The 14,878-nt window shown below is 40.5% G+C and overlaps 1 protein-coding gene and 1 long non-coding RNA gene across 3 annotated transcripts in view; one reads left to right on the top strand and one right to left on the bottom strand.

The window, feature by feature from the left end:
- Positions 1 to 594: 594 nt before the first annotated feature.
- PSMA1 (proteasome 20S subunit alpha 1) lies at positions 595 to 13,877 on the bottom strand. Of its 2 annotated transcripts, none has more exons than XM_077866392.1 (10): positions 13,524 to 13,877; positions 12,233 to 12,277; positions 11,353 to 11,454; positions 10,888 to 10,991; positions 8,555 to 8,643; positions 7,878 to 7,948; positions 7,630 to 7,759; positions 5,969 to 6,048; positions 2,291 to 2,401; positions 595 to 963 (listed from the first exon to the last, which is right to left on the bottom strand). In XM_077866392.1, exons 1-10 carry the CDS (start codon positions 13,860 to 13,862, stop codon positions 907 to 909), a joined length of 1,128 nt encoding a protein of 375 aa, XP_077722518.1. In that variant the 5' UTR covers positions 13,863 to 13,877; the 3' UTR covers positions 595 to 906. The 2 variants fall into 2 exon arrangements, with proteins under 2 accessions (XP_077722518.1, XP_077722519.1); XM_077866393.1 differs by having other exon boundaries at positions 13,563 to 13,877.
- Positions 13,603 to 14,878, top strand: part of LOC144294622 (uncharacterized) — a 52,353-nt gene continuing 51,077 nt past the window's right edge. The window contains exon 1 of the long non-coding RNA XR_013361986.1: positions 13,603 to 13,947. This is a non-coding gene — a long non-coding RNA (uncharacterized LOC144294622). The remainder of the gene's footprint in view (positions 13,948 to 14,878) is intronic.

Raw genomic sequence — 14,878 nt, 5'->3', positions numbered from 1 at the left:
GACATAGAGCAAGAGAGGCAGAGACATAGGCAGAGGGAGAAGCAGGCTCCATGCAGGGAGTCTGATGCAGGACTCGATCCCGGGTCTCCAGGATCATGCCTTGTGCCCAAGGCACTCAACCACCAAGCCACCCAGGCGTCCCAGTTTCTTAGGTTTTAATAAGAATCTTCAGCATTGAACCCTGCAATTTGTATTCTGAACCAAATCTCCATGATTTTCATGTAGCTAGTCCATACATAGGGAATTGGTATAAGGCTGTGATAGATAAGAGGTATTATTTTCCCTCATCACTAAACTTAAGGCAAATTAATTTGGCAAATGTGGCAGATAACCAGTTGTAATCTCCTTATAATCATTATAGTTGAAGCTACTTAAAAAACAAAGAGAAGGGATGTCTGGGTGGCTCAGGGGTTGGGCGGCTGCCTTCGGCTCAGGTCTTGATCCTGGAATCCGGGATTGAGTCCCACATCTGGCTCCTGCAAGGAGCCTGCTTCTCCCTCTGCCTGTGTCTCTGCCTCTCTCTCTCTCTCTGTATCTCTCATGAATGAATAAATAAATCTTTAAAAAAAGAAAAAAAAAAACAAAGAAACCCAATACACAGGCAGGTGAAACAATTTTATTTCACAGTTGTCTTTAAAACCACAAAGACACTATGTTCTTCATATAAAAACATTAGTACAGATAACTATACTTTCTAGAAAATGATTATATAGACCCTCTCAAAGAAAAATGCACACCATTATATGGTTCAGACAAGTTACTTGGGAAAAACACATCTGGACCGATTCCTAAAACATACCAGAAGACCACGCTGCATCTTTTGGTTCAAAGTATAGATTACTGTCATCAGTAAGGGCTCCTGCATTCTTACATATTTGATAATACACATATAGACTGGTTTGTGACTTAATGCTCCATTGGTTCATCAGCCTTTTCTGCAGGTTCATCAGCAGGTTGAGCAGGCTGTAGCGGGGGGGAAGAAAAAAGAAAACAGGTTAAAAAAAATCACTTGACCAATATATACTTCTAATCACAGATATTATATTATAAAAGAATTTACATGAAAAAGGGGATAGGAGATATTTTGGATACTCAATTTTAGTTCATGTCCTGTTAAAATTTCTGAACCAAGGGTGTTTTGCTGTTGTTTCTTAAACAGACATAATTTTATAGGTCTGAAAACCTAAGCATCATTGAACAATTTTAGCATTTAATCACTTTATCTTGTTCAGGAGTAAAGTCCTTCTTTGTATTACCACTACTAGCCTTAGAATATAATCAGTATATTTTAGACATTCTTATCCTCTTTAGCACTAATCAACACAGAGAAAACATTTTAAAACAAATCAGCTGTGTGGAACTCAGCATTTTTCCCAACAGTGCTGGTTCTTATCAATAGCAGTTTAAACAATGCAAATCCTACTCCTCCAAATTGTACCAACAATATCCTCTCCAGGTTGGAAAAAAAATTCATACTGTAGAAAATACTTCTCTCCAGGAAACTTTATTTATTTTTTCCCCAGGAAACTTTATTTTCAATTACACAGCTATCAAATAAGAATCTATAAATAGCAAATGTGTATTCTAAATATCCAACAAAAAGGACCAATATTTAATCTGAGATTTCCCAATACTTCCTCTTTTCTCAATATTTATGAAGAGTCAATTTAGTTTCCAAAGGGCCCCCAATGAACTTTCTCTCAGTCCCCACTCCTGTAGACTCTTAGCAGGCCTTATAATTTCATCAACAAAATGAGCAAAATTGATGCTGTGCCACTCCTGAGCCTCAGCCTTTAAGAATGTCTAGCAGCTTCCACTTTTGAGATTTTCAACGTTTGCAAGCTCTGAGCTACTACCCTGCTAAAGAGAGGCTTTGAGATTACATGGACAGAGGTCCCAGCCTTCTAGCTATCCTTCTAGGATATACCTAAAGAGTATGAATAAAGAGGACATGTGAATAAAGCCATCTTCAATGTTCCAGTCCCGTCGCTTCAACTGACTACAACACAAGAGACTCTAAATGAGACCAGCAAAAGAATCACTTAGCCATAGTCAATCAACAGAATTGTGAAAAATAGCATTAGATAACCAAATCATCAATTTTTGCTTGTGGAGATCACTACCTCTCAGTATTTTACATTATTCAGTTCTAGCTTTTCCTACTGCTATTTGAACTGTGAGCCCAGTTCAATACTTAAAGACAAAAATGGAAGATTTACTAAACAATTGAGGTAGGAACAGAGTTTATGATAGGACTAAAGCCTCTGGTGTTACTATTATAGTTATATACCTGTGCCTTTCTCTGTGGTCTTTCTTCAAGACCTTCCAGGAACGGAGATACATCATCATCATCATAAATCGTAAACTCCAAGTCTTTACCAACAATTCCAATGGAAACATTCTGAGTGAGGGGAAAAAAGGTAAAAATTAAAAGAATTTATGATGGGAAAATGCTTTTGTTAAATATGGGGTGAAGAAAAACAGAATAAAAGTTTATATAGCATTATTTTAATAAGACTAAAAAGTAAATATAGAAAAAAAAGAAGAAAACTAGCAGATCCTCATAACTTGCAGATCTAATATTCACTTTTCATAATCATGAGTAACACTGAAGGTCTATGCCACCTAGAAATTTGTAACTTGGCTCATAATGGAAATGTGCTGCAGACTAGTGCTAACGGAGCAAGCAACTTAGCTGGGAAGTAAGCCTAACTCTAAAGAAATAATCAGTTTGTTTCTTGTGTAAATTAAGACATGATGGTTCTTTAAAAGGAAAGAGAATAAGTTGTGGGATCTTGTGTTAAATCTGGTAGGGTCTTGGAACTATGTTCTACATGTTAAAATTAAAGAGCAAGTTTTAAAATGTTCAGTGAATGCTAACCAATGTAAAAAAGGTCCCCCTGGAAGATGAAAATTTTAGTGAAAATTTGAGGCATGAGAATTTGAAGCCTTCTCTCAATGATTTCACTGAACCATTCTCCATGATTCAGTAAAAATATAAAATCAGAAAGCCAGATACCTGAGCAAACTCCCAAATTGTAAATGTCAAGAGTAAACCCAAATTTTAAAAGATAGTCGGGGATCCCTGGGTGGCTCAGCCGTTTAGCGCCTGCCTTTGTCCCAGGGCACCATCCTGGAGTCCCGGGATCGAGTCCCCGTCGGGCTCCCGGCATGGAGCCTGCTTCTCTCTCTGCCTGTATCTCTGCCTCTCTCTCTCTCTCTCTCTCTCTATGTCTATCATGAATAAATAAATAAAATCTTTAAAAAATAAAAATTAAATAAATAAAAGATAGTCTCCTTGGAGTGATGGCATTATGGGGTGGGTGGGTATGTATGTATGTATGTATTTATTTATGGGAGGGAGACCTTAAGAAGGCTCCATGCTCACCATGGAGCCAGATTCGGGGGCTCAATCTCATCATAACCTGAGCCAAAATCAAGGGTCAGATGCTTAACAGACTAAGCCACTAGGTGCCACTATAGGTACTTTAAACACTTAAAAATAATTTTATGTACATTCCAAATTGTTTTGGAAAAAAGTTCTTTTTAGGATAGTAAAAATTATTTTCAAAAGATTATGCCAGTTATAAATTCTTCACATATATAATACATAATTATCCAAACACTATAATAAAATGGATTTACAAAATGCTGACTGATCTCACTTTAGTTAATGATCATTAACCACAAGGAGATCCATAATGGTTCCTGCATTGTACTAGACAGGTCCCTAGATCATTCAGTCTCTTCTAACATTTTCTATTCTCCTTGCTCCTTATTTCACGGATTCACTGAGAAAACAGAAGCAATTAGAAGAGAATGTTCACAAGCTCCCACAGTATCTAGTGTTTCCTGTATCTATGTCCCTAGATTCTCTCCCTTCATGTTAGTGTGAATGAATGGTCCAATTTCCTCTCTAAGGTCTACCTTTCCACTTGTATACTGTTTGACATTGGTCCAGCAGTTTTTCTCATATTTCTCCTACATAAATATTTCCCTTTACACTGGATTATTCTTATAACCATGCACCAAATGTGCTATAATTTCTCCCATCTTAAAATACCAAAACAACAAAAACACTCACTACATTCTCTTCCAGCCAGGACCCCCATTTCTCTGAACCTGCAAGAGAAAAATCTCCATAGAGGTGCCTCCTATTCCTCCTCTCTCATTCTCTCCTTATTCCATTCCTTTCAGGCTTTGGGCTCACCATTCCAATGAAACTGTCTAGTGAAGTCCCCAGTGACATCATTGCCAGTCTAATGGTTAATTCTCACTCCACATCTTCCTTGATCTACTAGGAATTTTTCATTCCTTCTTCCTTGAAATTGTTTCTTCATTTGTTTTCAAGAATGTCTCACTTTCCAAGTTTTCCTCCTACCTCCCTGGTCATCGTTCTCAGTCCCTTTTTGCTGATACTTATATACCTTCCAATTTCTAAAGGTTAGAGTGCCCCTAGCCCAGGCCTCAAACCTCTTGTGAAACTGTTTGATTCCTTTAGCAGTGTCATCCAATCTAAATCACCATTTCTACATAAAGACTCCAAAATTTGTAAGTCTAGGCTAGACCATTCTCCACCAAACTCCAGGAGATACACATCTGACAACTGCATTTTTTTTTTTTTTAAGTAAGCTTTATGCCCAAGATGGGGCTTAAACTCACGACCCTGAGATTAAAAGCCACATGCTTTACTGACTGAGCCAGCTAGGCGCCCCAATAACTGCTTATTTTATATCACCAATGGACAATAGAAATTTCAAGTTTTCTAAGTCTAAGCTAACTGCCTGATCTTTCTTCATAGCTCCCGCCCCAAAACTTGTTTTCACCGTCTTACCTAGCTCAGTAAATCATAAATTTCTCCCTCCTCTAATCAAGCCCAAAGTTTTGAAAACAATTTTTGTTGTTCTTACACCCCTACAACCAATTTGTTAGCAAACGTTTTTCACTCTAATTCAAAAAAACTTATCCTCATCTCCAACTCTAAGGCTCTCCTCTAATTTACCACAATTTCTCATCTATATGATCTAAATAGTTGTAAAGCTATTTTTACCCTTGTTGCCCACTACAATCTATTTTCAAAATGGTGACTAGAACAATTCTTTTGAAACCTAAATCAAATCATGGTACTGTTCTGTTCAAACTCTAACTGCCCACTCAGAAAAATCCAAAGTACCTACAATGGTTTATACACGATCTGGCCTCCATTACCTGACTTTATTCCTTCTCTTCCTCTTGATCATTGACTCCAACATTCGTGACCTCTTTGCCTCAAATACTAGGAATATTCTGGACTCAAGGCCCTTACATTTGTATTCCTTGGAATGAACTTGCTCTAGACATCTGAATCACTCTCACTCACACATCTCCTTTATTTTCCTCAAATTTCACTTTCTCAGCAAGGCAATCCTTAACCACCTTATTTTAAATTTCTCTCACCATACCTTCCTACCCCCTATATGGTCATTCTTTCTCCTCTTAACCTTAGTTATTTCTGTAGCATTTGTCATCTTCTAATGTATAATTTACTTAAGGGTATATTGTCTATCTCCTTGACTTGGATGGATGTTACATGAAGGTCAAAATGTTTGCTGTGTTTACTTTATAGTCTCAGTATCTAGTGTCTACACATGGTAGGTACTATATCTATCTATCTATCTATCTATCTATCTATCTATCTATCTATATTTGTTAACTGAGTTAATAATACAAGGATGTTTCTACCTGCTGAAGAAATGAAGGACGATCTCCCTAAGACTTATTGGTTTTATTGCTTTATACCAAGAAGAAATGTTTGCAAATCATTTCAAAATCAGATCATTTAGTGAATAGCTTAAGGAGAAACAATGAACCAAGGTAAACATCTCCCAAATTAAAGAACTGTTAAGTATACAGACCTCTATTATATTTCATAAATATAAATGATTGACCTGTAATGTTAAAATCTCAAGTTGGAAAACATGATACCTACCTTTGTAGTTAGGTCCTGTTCTGCAGGAAGTGTCTCTCGTAAGGCACGCAGACCATGTTTAACCAGTTCATTCAAATTGCCTGTATAATAAATTAACAATTATTTCTTAATTTCATCTTCATACTGGGCTGCTTTTATTTGTGGTCTATAGTCTGAAATTGTGGCTTTAGTCACATACTAAATATATCACAATAACAGCCAAAATTTTAATGTTTAGCCATATGATAACATGGCAATAATAATAAGCATTGCCATTATTTTATGTAATGGGAGAATACATGATTTTTGTTACTAAATGTTTTGTGATAAATTAAATGAGAATCCAGATTCACAAATGATACAACACAAAATTTTGTAGAATATATTCTATGGAAGGTGTTTCCTCTTTATAAACAAAGTCTCCAACTCTTTATATGTGGCCAGTACTAACCTGATACCAAAACTAGACAAAGGCTATCACAAGAAAATAAAACTATAGATCAATAACCTGTATGAATACAAACACAAAAAACCTCAAGAAAATATCAGCACAATGAATCCAGCAACATTTATGTTAATGTAAACATTTATAGATATATACATAGAGAGAGAGAGAGAATGTGTTTTTATACTATAAATCATGAGGAAGAGGGATTTATTCTAGGAATGCAAAGCTGGTTTAACATTCTGAAGTCAAGGGATGCCTGGGTGGCTCAGCAGTTTAACGCCCGCCTTTAGCCTAGGGCATGTTCCTAGAATCCTGGGATTGAGTTCCGCATTGGGCTCCTTGCACGGAGCCTGCTTCTCCCTCTATCTATGTCTCTGCCTGTCTCTTTATGCATCTCTTATGAATAAATAAATAAAATCTTAAAAAAAAAATTCAGAAGTCAAATAATGCCACCACACCATGATAGAATGAAGGAGAAACCACTACATAGTCAACTCAAGAATGTCCAAAAAGCATGTGTTAAGTCCTTGAAACTTGCATGAGTAAAGCAAGTTTGAAAACCTGCCCTATGATCACAACTTACATCAATGCTTTTTACCTTTCTCAAAGCTACACCAAGTTTTTTACATGTTTATGGACTACTTAATGCAGAAATGTCTGTGTGGCTCCAAATAACAGAATCACAGAAAACTATAAGCTGGTAACAGAACTTATAATTGGTAAGTGGTTCTCAACTCTGAATGGGGCATACTTCAGACTAACTGTACCAAGCTCTTCAAAGTTGAAGACCTCTGTATTTTGGTATTTGTATTTTGACAAAGTTCTAGTGATTGAAACTACTGTGAAGGCTGAATGGGGTAATAACCAGTATGTATGACAGAAATAATAAACACTCCATGGACTTATTTAAAAACAAACAAAAAAACTCTTACCCTAAGGCTGATAGTTTTTTCATTTAGGATACTATTTACTCACTATATAAAGACTAGAGGGGGGCATCCCTGGGTGGCTCAGCTGTTTAGCTCCTGCCTTTGGCCCAGGGCATGATCCTGGAGACCCAGGATCGAGTACCACGTCAGGCTCCCTGCATGAAGCCTGCTTCTCCCTCTGCCTGTATCTCTGCCTCTGCCTCTGCCTCTCTCTCTCTCTCTCATGAATAAATAAATAAAATCTTAAAAAAAAAAAAAAAAGACTAGAGGGGGCAAAAAAAAAAAAAAAAAAAAAAATCACTTACACTCCATAAACCCAGACATATGTCTCTCCAAGTAAGTGCGAGCTGATTGAGAACGGGCTCCAATGGACATGGCTCTACAGTCAAAATAGTTGGCAGATGGACAGGTTTGGAAAATGTGAGGGCCCATATCCTACAAATAGTAAGAAATATATATATATGTATATATATATACACACACACACACACTATATATTTTCTAGTTAGTTTTTAAAAAGTCATTAAAATATAATAAGATTCTATGAACTTACATCATAACCAGCAATAAGCAGTCCAACACCATATGGTCTCCGGCCATACCGCTGTGTTGGTATCTGGGTCTCTTAAACTAGTTAAAGAAACTGTTCTAACAAGGAATAAAGTACTATCTTTATTTTCAAATTAAACACTATTAAGAAAGAGCTCTGCTTTTTTTTTTAATTGCTGCATAATCTACCACACCAAGAAGAAAATAAAAGAGCAACATTTCTTGGCTTAGTATGAAAAAATGTTAGGACTATCCACCAAACCTAAGACTGAGGGCTAGCAAAATGATCTCTTCTCATGTGGAGAACCTCATCTGTTTTGGATATAAGGGGTCAAGAATTTTGGAGGACATCTAGAACCACCAATAAAAAACTTTAAACCTTCTCTAAAAATGAGACTTGACTGGTTTTCCTCAAATTGGTCTCATTGACACCCGGAAAAGGGCTGATGAAAGAGCAACCCAATTCCTTATTTAGAACACATTTTTCCATGGCAAAATTTTCCAAAATTCTTCTTCTAAATTTTAAATATTCTGTTATTGAGAAGTAATTAACCTTAGTTTTCAAACTCTTAACCTATGCTATGTATTATATTCCCAGTAATTAACATAAGGCTTAAGTATCAAAAAAAAAATCTATTTAAAGTTCACATCCATAAATGCTAAAAACAAAAAAAAGGATACTGCTTCCAATTAGAGATACAAGACGAGACACAGGAAGAGGTCTGTCAAATACAAATCTGGAATCCAAACACTCCTGGCGCATAAAATTACTAAAAAAGAAACAAGGAAAATTAGTTATTCAAATCAGAATTATTTCAATCTAAATAAAATAGTTTAATTTCTTTTTGCTTTCTTCACATGGATTACATCCATATAAGGGAATCAGAAAGTCACAACACAAGGATGCATTTTATACCAAACTCTTTGGCCACATGAGGTTTAAAAAAAAAGACTAAAATATTCCTTAACTTTGGATAAACCTGGTCTCTGAGAATTTTAGAGGCTAAAGAGCAAGCTCTCTTTTCTTACCCTTCCCACTGTCAGCAACAACTCTAGATCTTGAATCACCAAAGAGCATAACTACTTGTTTTTTTGGAAACTGAAATTTTCCCAACAGAGCAATTGCAAGATATTGAAGTGATACTAGAACATTGCTACACGTTCCTGCCAACATTGCTTCTATCCATAAGCAGTACTCTAGAGGAGATGCTGGACACTGGACTATTGAGCCTCACTGTTAAACCCGGTAAGAGTCAAGCAAATGTCACACTGGGGAAAAGGGAATTCTTGCCTAACTATTAAAGACAAAAGGATAAACAACAAGAAATGGATATGCACCTTTCTTTCCATGATGCTTTGTCCAGTTTATGTGTACGTCACATATCTGAGAATCAAATATTGATGGCAGGAACCATGCTATTTGTTCAATACTTTTAAGTCCATTTCCCAAGGCTATCTAAACTGCATTGTTCAACATGGCAGGTACTGGTTACATGTGACTATTCACTTAAAAAGTGGCTAGTCTGAATTGAGAAGTACCTTAAGTGCAAAATGCACATGAAATTTCAAAGACTTAGTACAAAAAACAACGTAAAATATCTCAATAAAGTTTTCATATTGATTACATGTTGACATGGCAGTATTTTGGATAGATTGGGTTAAATAAAATGTTTGACCATGCAGCATATTTTACATTTTCTAGAGCTTTCAAAAGCTAATACTTATTTGGCTGCCCAAATAAGTAAAATCTTAAAAACAATCACCTGAGGACACACTGATAAAATTTCCTAAAATGATTTCCCTGGGAGTTATAGATTAAAAAAAGAAAAGGAAAGAAAAGAAATTAGTTTTGGCTAATTTTGACCTCCCAACACACACATTCGTATGCTATGTAAAAGGCACTGTATTAAGTGCTCTACATGTTAGGCTCTTAAACAATAGCCCTGAAAAAGAAAATACAAAAGAACTGATGGTTTAAGTAACTAGCATCTTATCTAAAATACTAAGTGGTGGGCAGCCCCAGTGGCGCAGCAGTTTAGCGCCGCCTGCAGCCCAGGGCGTGATTCTTAAGACCCTGGATCGAGTCCCACATCAGGCTCCCTGCATGGAGCCTGCTTCTCCCTCTGCCTGTGTCTCTGCCTCTCTCTCTCTCTCTCTCTCTCTGTGAGTCTCTATGAATAAATAAAAAAATCTTTAAAAAAAATTTTTTTAAATAAAATAAAATAAAATACTAAGTGGTAAAGGTAAGAATGAAATCTCCATGATTTCAAAGCCCTGGCTCTTCACTTATAACACCTCTCAACTATACATCATCTCTATCTCCTCTGGACTCTCATAGAAATCGGCTACTGGGGATCCCTGGATGGCTCAGCATTTAGCGCCTGCCTTTGGCTCAGGGTGTGATCCTGGAGTCCCAGGACTGAGTCCTGCATCAGGCTCCCTGCATGGAGCCGCCTTCTCCCTCTGCCTATGTCTCTCTCTCTCTCTCTCTCTGTGTCTCTCATGAATAAATAAAATCTTAAAAAGAAAAAAATCTGTCACTCTCTACTTTCTACCTTGTATTATAGATATACTACTAGATTTTAAGTTCCTAAAACACAAGATATATATCTGACTCACCTTTGTGTACTCTGCAGCATCTAGTATTGAGCTTCACAAAAAATAAGTATCTAATAAATACTGGCATATTAAAGAAAGCAAGTGTAGTTTGCCAGGTCCTTAGAAACCAGACAAAAGTGTCAAGCTCTTCTTAGACATAACATTGTCTCAAACCATATATCTTGAGTTAACAAGTATCACATTATTCCCTGACTTCTCAAAAGCTTTAATCTTAACATCATTAATTCTAGTAGTTACTACTAGAGGAATCAAGAAATGGAGTACTTGTAACTGAGCCCAAATATGCTGAGGTATTAACAATCTGAATTTATAAACTCTGCCATACAACTTCCTAAAATATATTATCTGGACGAGTCAAAAGGGATGTTTCTTTTGTTTTTCACGATCATACTCACCATAACAGTCTAGCATCAGCAGTAAGTCCCGCAATTGAGATACCAATATGGTTATCAACATGAAGAATTTTCTTCTGATGAGCTGCAAGCTCTGACTGTGCTCTCTAAACAGAAACATTATAAAACATAAAAACACATTTATAATTTTATTATTTCAGTGAAACTTAAATTTGTTAGTTCCATTTTCTTTCTTTTTTAAAGATTTATCTATCTATCTATCTATCTATCTATCTATTTATTTATTTATTTATTTATTTATGATAGACACAGAGAGACAGAGAGAGAAGCAGAGACACAGGCAAAGGGAGAAGCAGGCTCCATGCCGGGAGTCGGACGTGGGACTCGATCCCAGGACTCCAGGATCGCGCCCTGGGCCAAAGGCAGGCGCCAAACCACTGAGCCACCCAGGGATCCCCGTTAGTTCCATTTTCTACATGAAGAAGATTTATGTACTGCTTTACTCACCTTCAATGCGACCAACACCGCATGGGTTTTTGATTTCAGACCAACTGTGGCTGAACCTTGTTTGACAGCTTCCATTGCATATTCAATTTGATGAATCCTGCCCTAAAGAGAAAACACATCTTACAGTCACCTTTTATATATTTAATATTGATCTAGTGGTCCCAAATCTCAGGCGAATATAGTTAAAATCTCAAAAGATTTTTTTTAATTTTAATTTTTTATTTTTTTTAAAGATTTTATTTATTCATGAGAGACACACACACACACACACACACACACACAGAGAGAGAGAGAGAGAGAGAGAGAGAGAGGCAGAGACACAAGCAGAGAGAGAAGCAGGCTCCATGCAGGGAGCCCAACGTGGGACTCGATCCTGGGACTCCAGGATCACGCCCTGGGCCAAAGGCAGGCACTCAACCGCTGAGCCACCCAGGGATCCCCAAGATTTTTTTTTTAAACTAGGAAAGTCACTTTAATGATAAACTTATGTTCCAGGAATGTCTAAAATGATCATATTCCATATTCTCACAGCCTACAGTTTCATAAGTTTCTTTGCTTTTAAAGTAGGCTCTTCACCCAACATGGGACTCAAACTCATGACCCCAAGTTCAAGAGTCCCCCGCTCTACCGGTGAGCCAACGAGGTGACCCTCATCAGTTTCTTTCTTTTTTTTTTTAATATTTTATTTATTCATGAGAGACACAGAAAAAGAGGCAGAGTCACAGGCAGAGGGAGGAGAAGCAGGCTCCAGGCAAGGAGCCTGATGTGGGACTTGATCCTTGGACTCTGGGCACAAGGCAGACCCTCAACCGCTGAGCCACCCAGGCGTCCCTCCTCATGAGTTTCTAAAGCCACAGATAAAAGTATAAAATATTCCTACCTGAGGGCTCCAAACAGTGACGTCATTGTCATACTGGTTGCGAAACTGCAAGTGAAAGAAAAAAAGACAAATGAACTTTCGAAATATCACAAATTTTAAACAAGCTCTATGGTTAAACAATGTCCTCCCACCTGTTTCCATTCAACAGCAACACTTGCTGTTCACACAACCTCACTGGAGGATCACGACTGTCGTGGGTTGCAAGCCAGCTCCGAATTTACCATGAGCTAGAAGGGAGAGGCGGATCTCGATGGGACCTATCTTCCCAACTTCCGATTTTACTACTGTTGGTAGCACTCCCTTTGGATTCAGTCACTAAGGTTCATAGGGTCATGTTCCTTCTCTCATGCTTATGCTCTTCTCTTACGCTGGCCCTAATAAATGGTTAAAAGCACTCACCAAAAACAAAACAAAAAACAAAACAAAACAAAACAAAAAACCAAAAGGCCAAAAACTAGCTCAAAATTCTACCTCTTTAGGTCATCTCCATCTTTTCTCCCCAAATTCCAACTCATCCTCCCATCCCTTCTTTTTTTACTCTGTGATTAGAGCCACGGCAGATTTATCTTCCAACCCTTACTGCACTCAAAACGGTGCCCTGTACGTGCGTATAAACGTCCCTATAGAATGAACAGACACGAGGGTGTTCTCGGGAGGGGAGATGCCGACGCACACAGCTCCGGGGTCAGAATCGTTAGGGCCTCACGATACAGGGAGAAAGATGGAGGAGAGAGGAGGGGGCGGGGGGGGGTGAGAAAGGCGAGCGCGGGGGCTGCAGAGGGGAGGCTGGAGGACCCGAGCCCAGGCTGGAACCATGCGGACGCGTCTCCTCTCGGCCTCGGTTTGTTCATCTGTAAAACGGGAGGGCCCGGACAGAGGGACTGAAAAGCATCTGTTGCCATCAAGCTCTAGGATGGAAGAGAAATCGGGCGGCCCCGCAGGCAAGGCGGCCGCCGTCCTGGACCCGAGGCCGGGGGCCGAGCCCGCACTGGCGGCACAGGGAAGCCGCCGGGTCGATCCCCAGTTCCTGTTCCTTTCCTCCCTCGCACCCGCTCCTCCGACGGACCTGGAGCGGCGAGCACGTCCGGGGCCCGGCGGACAGCGAGACGAGCCCCGGGGAGCGGCCGCCCCGACTCCCCGCCGCCCCTCGGGGCCAGGCCGGAGATGCTGAATCACCGCCGAACCCTCCCGGCGGCGGCGGCGGGCCCCGAACCCCGCGGCCCCCGGCGGCTCTGCGGAGGTCGGGGGGCGCGGCTCGCCATCCCCGCCCCCCCACCCCCCGGCGGCGCACCTCAGCCCCAACCCTGCCCGCGCTCCGGATCCAACGCACCATGGTTCCGGCGCGGGTCCCGCTGCGGCCTCCGGCAGAGCTGGCGGCTTCAGGAGCGCGGCCGCAACTGCCGCTCGGCAATCTACAGAGAAGCCTTCGGGATCTGGACGGCGGCGGCGCAGGGCACGGCAGTCGATCCCAGAGATATCGATAGACGCCCAAAGCTTTCCCCGCCCTCAGAAGCTCTGGGGCCCCTGGGAGGTGGGCGGGGCCTCGGAAGAAGGAGGAGTTGAGGTTGGCGGGAAATCTGCTGCGGGGGCGGCTGCTACAAATCACCCTTCTTGGATGCTCCGTGATCATTACCTGGGCCCTTGCAGTCCCGCCAGGTCCTCAGCGGCCCGGCCGATCCACCTGAAATGGCTCGAGACCACGCCTGCGATTCCAGGTGATCCGGTGTGCAGCCGGACATCGCTCGCTCAGGGGCCACGGAGATGGGGGCGGGGGGTGGGGGGCTGTAAGGATGAGGCTGTGAGAAAGACCACAAAGGGGATCCCCGGGTGCCTCAGCGGTTCAGCGCCTGCCTTTGGCCCGGGGCGTGGTCCTGGAGTCCCGGGATCGAGTCCCGCGTCCGGCTCCCTGCATGGAGCCTGCTTCTCCCTCTGCCTGTGCCTCTGCTTCTCTCTCTCTCGCTCTGTGTCTATCATGAATAAATAAATAAAATCTTAAAAATAAAGAAAGACCACAAAGTAATGGTCCGTTTGTAGATGTCAGCCACACTCTTCGTCAAGCGTGTTGTTTGTGTACACGCTTTTCTTTCTACTTTGGAATCCTTTGCTCCGTTCCCCGGAGATAGCTTCTTCAAGGCCCCGTTGCCAGTGATCACCCGTTGTGATCCTCCCTGGTTTCCTCTACAGGACTTTGAACTCCACGAGGGCGCTCATGCCTTTCTATGGTCTCAAAACCATCCATGAGGCTTGGTTTTTTTATGTTTTTAAACGAATTTTTTTAATCTGGTAGATTGGACCACTGAGAAAAACTGGCCGTTTTCTTCCGAAACACTGTTTTCTCTGTTGAGGATTTTTGGCAAGTCCCCAGATGAAAGACTTGATTTAGTACAGCTCTGCAAACCTCTGTCCGTTCATTTTATTTTAAAAAAAGATTTTATTTATTTATTCATGAGAGACAGAGAGAGAGCGGCAGAGACGCAGGCAGAGGGAGAAGCAGGCGCCCCATGGGGATCCCGATGCGGGACTCGATCCCAGGACTCCGGGATCACACCCTGGGCCAAAGGCAGATGCTGTACCTCCGAGTCCCCCCAAGGTGCCCCACATCTGTCAGCTTAATATCTACTTTGCACCAATGATGATGATTTATTT

This window comes from Canis aureus, chromosome 23 (genome assembly GCF_053574225.1).
Source record: "Canis aureus isolate CA01 chromosome 23, VMU_Caureus_v.1.0, whole genome shotgun sequence".
NCBI classification, from domain to species: domain Eukaryota; kingdom Metazoa; phylum Chordata; class Mammalia; order Carnivora; family Canidae; genus Canis; species Canis aureus.
This window is presented reverse-complemented; position numbering and strand designations above follow the sequence as displayed.